We start from the raw sequence: 11,911 nt of genomic DNA, 5'->3' as shown, positions 1-11,911 counted from the left end.
AATTTTCCTGAAATCCAAACATGACCTAAAAATCAAAAATTAGATAAAGGGCAGACCAAAAGACTGCTCTTGTTATCTGATCCCTCTCGTGAAATCTAGGGTTCCTTTTTGCACTCCAGAGTAACAATGGCAGCTAATTTCTGGACTTCTTCTCACTTGTAATTCATCTAATCTCGTCTAGGGTTCCTTTTGTTTTATCTTCTCTCTAACCCATTTGTTTTGGCTCTGAAATCCGCTGTTTTATTTTTCCCCAATTCTAATTTTTCTTTCTGTAGCAAACAACTTTTGGATCAGGAAGAGGTGGATGTGGTGCATCAAACTGACAAGGAAAAGGGCTTGACTCTAGAAGAATTCAAGCTCATCAAGATTCACATGAGTAATTGTAAGTTTTCTGGTTCCTTTTGGGATTTCTTATCTGGGTTCCATTGATTTTTCCGAATTGTTTGGGATTTTTAAATTCTCTGATGGATGGGTTTCAATATTATTTCACAATTTTGGGATTTCTTATCTGGGTTTCATTAATTTTTCCGAATTGTCTGGGCAGAAGGCTACATTTGACCAAAATCTAGAATCAAACAGTAATGTGGCGCTAGCCTTTATACCCTCAACTTTCTTAACCTAAGCTGTTACGAACCCGAATCGGTTCGCAACGCGATTGATCTTCTTAGAGGGAAGATCGACCTCTTGATCCACTTCGAGGGAAGGATCAGTCCTCCTTTGTGCTCAAAAACACAATTTCTGGAATAAAATTCTTCATTAATTTGAAAAAAAGACTAGTTACATGTTATTTATAAAACACCCACTTGACCACTTCATCTAAAACTCCTACCCAATCCAATCTAGAAATCCTAACCTTTGTCTGTAAAGTTACACATACCAAACAACAACAAAGCAAATTCTACCAATTGCTAAAATCTAAGGCCACGTTTGGATACCTCATGTATTTGTATTTGGATTTGGATTTGAGTTTTGGATACAAAATACATCAATTATCCGCATGCTCATGTTGTACGAGAGGGAGAGAGGGCGGGAGGGAGGGAGGGGCGTCTGGCTGCTGCTGAAGCAAGGTCGAGGAGCAGCGAGGGTGAAGGTAATTGCCACAAATATTGATTTCCAAATAATGTCTCAACTGCAAATGTGAGAAATCCAAATCTGAATCTTGTGGGTATCCAAACGTGGCCTAAACTAATTTATTCTAGCCCAAGTGGGACCCATATAAGCATGTAACATAAGCATTGATACTAAAAGCCTCAGAGGGAAACAAGGCTATGAGATGTCGCTTCTGCTTATACACGTTTTGTGACATGAGACACGCACTGAAAAATTCTAGTAATTGCGGACTGTTCTTTGTAGAGTTCTCATCAAGCTAAGAGACCATGCATGCGCATTATAAACTTCTTGATTTGTTTAGCCTTTTCAGTGGTACAGAAAGCCCAATACTATTTCACCGCTCCCTTCTCTATTAACTTCTTACCTGAACTAATATAGCTAGAATGATTATCAATGGTAACCTGCACTACTTTATCCGCTCCAAGGCGAAACATCAAATCTCCATCCTTTATGGAGCCCAAAGCACCAACTGGTTTTAAAAACAATGTCCTTCCTGGACTATTAAGAAGAAGATTAATCAACCATATATCCTTCCCATATTTCTACCCATCCGACATGATACTACACCCATAAATGGCCCATGCCTCGTGCTCTTCCATCATGCCATTAATATTCTTAACTTCCTCCTGGAGGATCAATGTGGACCTCATCTCATGCATGGAAGGAAGGGGGTTTTAGGCCAACTCCAAATGTCACTGTTGTCTCAACCATAGCTGCAAAAATATGGGCTATTAACAATATTAAAAAGAAAGGCATTTGCAAAAGACAAATTGCCCTATTTTCTTGCAACCTTTGATATTTTTATCCTTCTTCCATCTTGAGTTTGTGGTGGTTTTCAGTTTTTCTAGCTCCAATAGTGAAAAATTGTTCAATGGGACGCCTTGACCTAGGTGGTTGAGAAGGACCAGCACCAGCACCAACATGAGTCCTCAAATCAATCCCCAGTTCACCACACCAGAATTATCACTCCTAAATCCCATTCCAATGTCCACTAGAAGCTCGTTTCTCCTCAGGGTGCCTTTTTGCACCTTAGCCCCTTGAACCTACACACCTTTGAGGTCACGAGTCTATATGTATATAGCTGCCTTGATTTTGAACACGTTATTTCGTACAGTTCTGATGCAAAACTAAATACCTTATTAGAATTGTATCCTCGAGTGACTCTAAGGGGATTCTAGTCCTTCATGACTTGTTCCGCAACAACGAAGTCATTCCATGGATTCTTCCCGGGCCTCACTGGTGAACTCGAGGAGCTGCTAGCATTAGTACACGCGCACTTATACACACATGTGTGTGTGTATATATATACTCAGATACACATACATATACACCTATCTATGCGTGTATATGGATGATACACACACTTGCACACATATGCTCACATATTTTGCTGCATAATGCAGACCTGTCAAGGTCAACTGTTTGGTCCATTTACTAACTTCAAAAGATTATTCCAGATATTTGGAAGCTGGCTCAACTTATTAAATTGAGGCAAAGGTAAGAGTCCTTTTGATGGTATTTCAGCCATGGTTCCTTAATACTAAAACTGTGACCATTTGCTTTATTATGATTAAATCATTGTTTGCTGTACGTTCCTTGCTTGTCTTTATCAAGGTAGGTTGTGTTTCGATTTTTGATCACCTAAGTCATTCTTTTTTTTTGTTCTTCTTATTTTGAATTGACCACCTAACTCATTATATTAATGCATATTGCAAAACTGGAGCAGTATAGTTGTCACGAATATATCTCCAGTGTTTCTTAAAATAACAGTCTCAAAGCTAAATTGGACTGAAGAAGCCTCGTAATTTTTTTTAGAAACACGAACTTTCAAGGAAAAAAAAAAGACGCACATGCTCGAAAATAAGTCTTCCAAAAAAAAAAAAAAAAAAAAAAACAAACTTCAAAGAGAATAATTGGTTAAAATGAGGATGCCAAGCTTTTTTAAATCTCGAATCCCTCTATCACTGAGAAAATGTAATAGTAATACTCCCTTTAAGAAGAACTAAGAATATATCACCTCCCTCAGAAAGAAAGAACCGACCAGAATGCTAGGGGCCTCCACTGATTTGTATCAGGGAGAACGGTGCACACTATTTAGTACTACATTGACAATTCTTTGTGGTCCTTTTCTTATAGAACAAATGCTTGTTGGTCCTTGGATGACATTAGTACTACATTGACATTAGTTGTATGCTATAGTATCCACCACAGACGTTACCTATGTCTGTATTGCAAATTAAGATTCTTGTAGGATAAAGAAGTAAAAGATGAAGAGAAATCATAAAAAAGGTGATCTATGTGATCAACAATGAAACATAAGCTCTCAAATTTTCATATACATAACAAAACATCCATTATTCTGTTGATAAGCCTCACAAAACTGCATCTTTATTCCCAAATTAACCTAAAATCTTTCTTTTAATCTGAACATACGTATCTTTTTTTGTTTTTGAAACACTTCTGTTGGGTTTTTAAAGGACAGAGATGGATTTGTAGCAAGAGAGGAAATGAAATTATACAGCATAATCTGAACGTACATCTTAGACTAATCTTAGCCCTTTGATGGCTTAAGGAGGTTAGAGTAGAAAATAGAGACATATAGTTGGCAAGTTACTATTCATGTTTTTCTATGAATTTCTTGAGCAGTTTTTCAAGAGACCAAAAAAGGCCTAGGAGATATTTTCTGGTCCAATAATCAGGCTCTTTTGCTCACCATTCAAAAATAAATAAATTTTACATGAAGAGTGCTGCTATGGAGACCGAGAGTGGAACCGAGAGTGTAACCTAACAAATCCCCACATGCCACATGGCATGGGAGGGGTAGTTTTGCCATTTTCATGGAGAAAAAAGCCAAAAATCAAGGGAAAGATTGCTTTGTTCAGTTCCACTCTTGGTCCCCAAACCTAGATTTTGAATTGCATCATGTCATGCCTATTGGCAAGAAATCGACGTCTCAAGTTCCTCAACATCATCTTTTATGATCTCTACTTCTTTACGACAGGGTTCTTCCTTTTTGACATAATCTTTGGGAATAAAAACCTATATCTGTCACATATTTATCAAACATAAAAATTGGAAAATGATGTTCTATCTTACATTTGGATATTTGATGCGTATTGCAGGCCCAATAAGTGGCATATTTGCCCATTAGAGCTTTTAGAATTTTTATTTCCATGTCATTGAGTTTCTAGAATTTTTATTTTCAGGTTTTAGTTTCTAGGGATTTTATTTTCCATGTTATTTTATTTCGAAGTTATTTCAATGGCCTATATAAGGACCTCATGTATTAGGGTTTTTTTAGAGTTTTGATGATGGATGAATGAATTGAGAACATAGATTCTCCCCTATCCCTCTCTTCTTCCCTTTCTCTTCTTCTCTTATTCTTCTTCCCCTATTTCCCCCTCTAATTTCTTATCTCCCCTCTTCTTTCTTCCAATCTCCTACACTTCCCTTCTTCTACTGTTATTCTCTTCCCCAATTTCTTTTACTTCTCCTCCCTTGGGACACATCAATATTAATCTGCTCCATAACAAACTTAAGATGAACACATGCTACTCCCTTGATCCCGTTCAAGGGCCGGAATATTATCTATACCACAATGTTCAACTTGACAATATTGAGCACCCATACCTCTTCTGCCAGGTCATCATGCCGAGCACAAACATGGAAATGTGCTTCCATCATCACCTCACTGCAGATACCCCACATTTTCAATTCACAATATCTTGTTTAATTGGTCCTTCTGTCTAGGCAGCCATGGGGTCCACAAAATACGGGACCTCCAAGGATTAGAACCTGTTCTAATACCAAATTATGGAAATTGAGATGCTTATAGATGGAATGTAAGCAAAGGACCAACATAAATCAGCAAAAATGTCATCTTTATGATCTCTATGGAGCATAAGCCCTCATAATTTCATAAACACAACAAGCATCCATTATTCCCGTGCCGTGAGAAACTCTGTACCCCAAGTCAACCGTAAATCTCATGGTCAGTTCCTCACTCTTAAGCTACTAATTGGGCTTTATACCACTCGCGTGCACGAGTGAGACCTAACCTTATAGATCCACTTCAACTAGTAGCACTCCTCCCAACTGTAGGGTTTGACCATGTACCTCTATTGGATAATGCTTTTATCCTTAATTGTGATGTGGCAATTTCAATCTCTTTCCTGCAAAAAGAACAAAAAAGTCTTCCTTACTTGTAGCGGTTAGAGGTCCCAATTTCTAGAGCTAACATCTCCTCGAGTTTTTGCTATTGCCTGCGACCAGTGAGGGATATGGAGGCCTCATGACAATTGAGGCTCATTGGAGGACAATTGCAAAAGAGGAATGATATTAGGAAGAAAAAACAAGAAAATAATTAATCCATATTAGGTAGGAGGGTAATGCTCCACCCCCGCTCTCCCTCCCTCCGTATGTGTCTCTCTCTCTCTCTCTCTCTCTATATATATATATATATATATATATATATATATATATATATATATATATATATATATACATACTTGTGAGGAAAGGGTTCCTGCTAACGTTAGCAGCTAAGCTTAAAACAAGGGTGGGCCACATTGTTGGGCTGATCCTCAGCATTCATTTGAAAGGCCCCATCATCGATGGGGTGTGTACCAAAAATCAGCTTCATTGGATCATCATAGGATGTCCATTTGTGGAGGTGAAAATGGACAGATGTTTGTCTACTAATCTGCCCATTTTTTCACCCCACAAATGGACACCCTAAAAGATGATTTAATGGAGGTGATTTTTTGTGGACACCCTATCCATGAAAGGTCCTTCCTAATGAATGCTTTGGATCCCCCCAACAATGTGGGCCCACCTTGTTTTACGCTAACGTTAGCAGGTAAGCTTACCTGCTAACGTTGGCAGGAACCCTTTCCTCATATATATATATATATATATATATATATATGAGGAAACTGTTGGTGAGCTTAAGCTTGCCCCATTTTTGTCCTCCACAAATGGAGGGGTTAGGATGATCCTATGGAGCTGATTTTTGGTACACCCCCTATCTATGATAAGGCCTTGCAAATGAATGGTTTGGATCACTCCCCAAAATGTGGGACCCATGTGATTGGGCAAGCTAGCTCACCAACAGTTTCCTCTATATATATATATATATATATATATATATATATATATATACTGCCAATGGTGCCTAACTGGCATCTAGAAATGTAGATCTGAAGCAAGATCAGTAGGGATAGTAGAACTAGAAGTAATAGTTACATCGAAGGTACGTGGTTTCCTTGGGTAGGCATTGTTGATTGTAGGCTAGTGGATAGGAGAATTAGCAGTAGCTGGAACCGAAACACGAGAATTAAAAGGGATAAGGGTATCTGAAGGGGATGTTGTGAGGAAAATCACAAGAGAATAAAGGTAGCTACATCGTCAACATGCGAGAAGAGGAAGATGTGGGAAGTAAAACAGAAATCTAAAAAAAGACATGAGAAATACAAAGATGACAGACAATAGGAACATAGCACGATTATACTTTTTGAGTTTCACCAGGCCAAACAGCTTATTAGCATCTGCTCGGGACTGTTCGTCTGCTTTAGGTTATTTTGTCCTCTTCTAATGGTATTCTGTCATTTATCTGTTTTTATTCCTTTTTTTGGTTTCCTTTCACTAGGGAAGCTGCGATTGAACTCCAACGCCAAGGCTGCACTAGGCCTCATCCAACTGAGCTACAGCTTCAACCTCTCCTTTCTTTGTTTTACCCCCATTTTGTTGTCCAAGTAGGGCAATTATTATGATCGATTGTAGCCACACGCTTTGACTTTTAGTAAAACTTACTGTGTGAGAGCTTGCGACCCTTATGATTCTTATCCAGATTCTCCATTCTTTGTTTACAACGTTGATTTCACTAATTTAAGAATTCCACTAGTAAAATGCTTTGTCTTAGATGATGCTATCATAGCATGAGTGGAAAAGAATTCTGTTGGAGATAACAGTAGCTTTAAAAAAAAAACTACCAAGACTTAATCTTGCTTCAAATTCATCAAAATTTGAAAATATCTGAAGGCCCTAGCTACTAAAAATCAGCTAATTCTAATTTTTGGGTATAGATATCTTCTGCATGTTTCCTTTGCTACTGATAAGTATGTTTAGTTCAGTACATCTGCCTTTTGTTATATGTTTTTTATTGCATCACTTTTTATTCTTTCAAGTGATTCCTAATGCAATAATTGATCTTTCAGGGTGGTAGCTACGGCAGTAACTTATTTCAGGCGCGTGTATACAAGGTGAGTCATAGGGGAGAGACAATGGAGTATTACTCCACTATCTACTCCTCTCCTCGTGCAGAAACCATTACTGAACTATAATGGTTCTTTGATCACAAACTTTTCCTTTGAATTTGCATGTTTTCCATATGTCCATTGAATCACGCTGATCCATCTTTTCTTTGAATTGAAGAAAATTGAAAGGCTTTTTGAAAGGCTTTTCTTCTTCTGTTACCAAAAATATCTATATACACAAAATATTGGTACTGGAATGTGTTATTTTGAAGATGTTTACATTTTAGACTCAAAATAATGGAATCATGGATGGCAATCATGGTGCACAAAAGGAACTTAATATCCCTTGATTGATTTAAATTTCAGTATGTTGTAAATCACTATAATATGGACACTTTTAGTTTTTCTTAGCCCAATGACATGCCTCTTTATATAGGCTTGTGAGTGGTTTATGGATGGTTTTGAAGAGCCCAAAAGCTCTATGTGAAGCAATAGTTAGTTTTTAGCTGGAATTTCTCATGGTGTTTGTTTGAAAACGGATTCTTTAATGTTTCAATTTTACAGTTTACAACAATAGGTTTGATGGGATGATGCATATAAATGAAAGTTCATTTTACTCTCTCAAACTTGAGTTGGGTGTATATGCATCTCCCTCGCGTGTGTATGCTCACGTGTTCTAAGATTGATGGTCCTGTTTGATTACTCCAAATTGAACCCGGTGCTTTGTTTTGGACTGTCACAAAAAAATCTCCGATATTTTCAAAATATCGCGTTTTTATCGTAACATTTTGATAAAATGACAAAATCCGAAATAATCCCGAGATTTTTAAAATATAGCGATATTTCCATTTTTATCGTCAAATATCGCGATAATATCATGATATTATCACAATATTTTTACGATATTTTTATTTTATATATTTTTTCTTAAATTTTATATATTTATATATTTTTTTAAATAATTTCAGTTTTACCATTTTTTCCCAATATAAACCCGAAAAAATAAAAAACATTTGATATATCCCTAAAATTTCCCTTGCCGAGAAATTACCGAGATGTAACATAGGTTTTGGAGAACCCAAGACCTAGCCTGATTTCTGAGCCTGGGGAACTGATTTTTGAATGTTGCAGTTGTAACTGGAGTATATTAGGCTATTTTCTTATGTATGTCTGCACAAATAGACTTTTTTAGGACACTTTAAAATGAGATAGGGCTTATCTTAGTTGTGAATAGGGACATCTTGTAAACTTGAATTTATGGTTTCAGGAAGAGTATGACAGAATATGATCCACGTCTAGTAGCTCCAACCTGCTTGTACCTGGCATCGAAAGCAGAAGAAAGCACAGTGCAAGCTAGACTTCTTGTGTTTTATATTAAGAAGATATGTAGGCATCTATCATCACTTCTCTTTTGGATCGCTTCTTATTCCATTTTTACCATTTAAGCTGAAAAACTGCTTGGAGTCTCATTTTGGCGTTGTTCTACAGATACAACAGATGAAAAATATCGGTTTGAGATCAAAGATATTCTTGAGATGGAAATGAAGCTTCTAGAGGCTCTTGATTATTATTTGGTCGTTTTCCATCCTTACCGTTCATTATCTCAGTAAGTTTTTCTTTTAGGGAAGCATACACAGTTCTTTCGTTATGTGTGTTGGAATGATATGGTATCGGTCTTTATTCTATGCACATTTAAATTTCAAGTGTGTTTAATTGATAATTAACTTATGCGATTTGATTGCTTTTGGTACCATTTCAAAAAAAAAAAAAAAACCAGTGATTGCTTTTGGTTCTCTGCATTGATTTCTGCGGAAAGACCCTTTTTTTGCTGGCTGTGGTTTGTAAATGATTTCAAATTGTATCTTGTCTGGGTTCAAGATTATTTTTCTTATAAGCAAGGGACAAAGTGTTGAGTTTTTATCTTCCATGCTCTTAATGGAGCTTCTCAATCTATTGGCTAGTTGTACCTCATTCAGTTGACAGAAGTCATCACAATCTCCAACTGCATGTCTGCTGTTGTGTTTCACTGGATACTTATGAATTGTGATACACTAATACTTGATGTGGAGAAGTCAATCCAGCGAATGACCTTCTCTGTGATTTAACTTACTTTTTCCTCTTTTTTGAACAGTAATTACCTTTGACTAATAAAATAAAAGGTACACAAAAGGAAATTTCATCAAAACCAGGGACTTCTCTTTTAGCCTGTGGGAAAAATGATCGAGGAACTCTATATATTACTTTCGGTTAAACCTATATTCTTTATTACTAAAACCAAATCAAATAGCAATTGATTTGAGTTTCATAGCTTGTGTCTTTCTAAATTTGGCTATTGAATTGCATATGCTTTTTGCCCATTTTCCATTGGTTTTATATTTCTTCGAGCATGTATTCTACCATCCTTTTCTTTGATTTTCCTCTCTGTACATTTTGTTTGTGTTTTTAGCATAGAAATATCTGATCTAAGGTTCTTCTTCTTCTTTTTCTCTTAAAACAGTTTATTACAGGATGCAGGTATGACCGATTTGACTCACTTATCATGGTAAGAATTAAATCTCATTATTTCTGGAATGACATGATCGAGTGCCTTGTTGGACTATCAAGATTTCTTTATATTTATGGGTCCTAAGGCCAATTATGCAAGCTATGTATGACATCTGCCAATTTAATTGGTTAATGTATCAATTTAGTCCTAGAAAATATTGACCGTGTTAACCTGTCATGATTGAATCTGGGTTCAATGCTCAATTAGAATGCTGATGTGGAAATAAATCAAAGGGTCATAAGAACCTATTCTAAGAGAAAAGACAAAGAAAAGAGGACCTTGAACTGGTTATGTCATGCCGACATCAGCACAGGCCATTACTTATGTTAGCAGAGGACCCACATCCACATGTGGCCAAAGCTGAGTGGAATCCCCCCATGCCCCTACCTTGTTTGAGCCAAAATATTTTGGGCATTTTTCTAAATTTTTTAAAGTTTGTTAGGATGGATTTTAGAGGTTTCCTTTTTGGGATGAAAATCTCGCTTTTGTGCCTTTGGTTGCTTTCATGAAAGTTTGGCGACAAATTTTGAGTGGATTTTAAGAGTTTTAGATTTATTTCTTATTAGGTGATAGTTTAGTTTTTTTTTTTTGTCAATATAAATAAAGGTTATTTTGTTGGTTATGATCTGAATTGGGATTGAGACTTATTTTTGGGGACCACATTCTTTCAACTCTGTGTTGTAAACCAGCCCTTTTGGAAATAGTGGCCTTTTCTCTAGACTTCTTGTTAATAGCGTTGTCATCCCTTGCAATCCTTGCCTTTCAGGCAATAGTTCCGTGTTATAAAATATGAAAGATCTATGATTTATTGTGCAGACCTTGATTTTAGAGGGAACTTTTCAAAACTGCACCCGGATCGATGGATCGGGTGTTGAAATTGTTACATCGAAATCCATGGGAAGACCTAAATCATGGATTTTTGTTTTAGGGACAGATCTCGATCTGAAATAAACCAGAATCCAGAATTTCCAGCAAATTAACTTATGAATCCTTGCACCCATGTTAGAATTAGATGGGAAGGCCCAACAAATCTACAGGAACGCCCAAATTATCGAAATCCATTAATCTTTTTTCTTTAGGTTTGTGAATTCAACCCAGTACCTGTGTTAGATTGCGACACTCCTAACCATACCCATGCAGCATAGCTAATCACCCGCATATTATGTGGTTTTCATTCCCTTTTTTCGATGTTTGAACCTGGGAAGAGAATGTTATGCGATTTTCATTCCCTTCTTTTGGTGGTTCGAATCTGGGAAGAGAATATTATGTCCCTCATGCCCAAACCACTGGGGAACTTGGTACTTGGTAGGATTCATTCTGTAATTCTATTCATTCCATGCTCCGTATGCATCTTCAGTTGAGGGAAGTATTTCCCGTTTGCTAAGTGGGCATTTTGAAACATGCAGGAGTCTCATCAATGACACCTACAGGATGGATCTCATCCTCATGCATCCTCCATATATGATCGCATTAGCCTGCATATACATCGCAAGTGTACTCAGAGAAAAAGACACCACGGCATGGTTTGAGGAGCTCCGTGTTGATATGAATGTGGTAAGAATTTTTGGCGAAACCCATTTCATTTCTGTTTTAAACTTGACTCCTTATCTTTCTTATAGCCAACAATTGTTTCCTTCAATTGCTTTGTTTTCCAGATCAAGAACATCTCAATGGAAATACTGGACTTCTATGATGCTTATAAAATTGCACCTGAGGATAGGATAAATGCTGCTCTAAGCAAGATAGCTTCTAAGCCCTGAGCAAGGCTTTAGATTCTTTGAAACCTGTTAGTTTCCAAGGATTAAATCTGGAAGTCAAATTGTGTCTTGTTTAGAGGTGGGCATGATTTGTAATGTAATTGTTGTTTCAGTTATTTTGCGCTTGATACATAGCGATACATATCGATGTCTGCAAGTGTAATTTGTGAGTTCTGTAATGGAAATGGCCGGAAAAATGATACTTTTCACCATGACTTCTTCAATGAAGACAGGCATTCCTACCA

At 36.9% G+C, this 11,911-nt stretch overlaps 1 protein-coding gene across 1 annotated transcript; it reads left to right on the top strand.

The window, feature by feature from the left end:
- On the top strand, window positions 1-11,911 carry LOC143889790 (cyclin-C1-1-like). Its single transcript, XM_077394140.1, has 9 exons — window positions 1-158; window positions 276-382; window positions 2,568-2,607; window positions 7,326-7,370; window positions 8,632-8,750; window positions 8,853-8,970; window positions 9,862-9,906; window positions 11,316-11,463; window positions 11,565-11,911. Exons 1-9 carry the CDS (start codon window positions 127-129, stop codon window positions 11,667-11,669), a joined length of 759 nt encoding a protein of 252 aa, XP_077250255.1. The 5' UTR covers window positions 1-126; the 3' UTR covers window positions 11,670-11,911.

The sequence above is a fragment of the Tasmannia lanceolata genome, unplaced genomic scaffold (assembly GCF_043159265.1).
Source record: "Tasmannia lanceolata isolate RefF3 unplaced genomic scaffold, GAP_Taslan_0.1 ptg000013l, whole genome shotgun sequence".
Lineage (NCBI taxonomy): Eukaryota > Viridiplantae > Streptophyta > Magnoliopsida > Canellales > Winteraceae > Tasmannia > Tasmannia lanceolata.
Note: the sequence above shows the minus strand (reverse complement) of the source record. Positions and strands in the feature narration are given on the sequence as shown.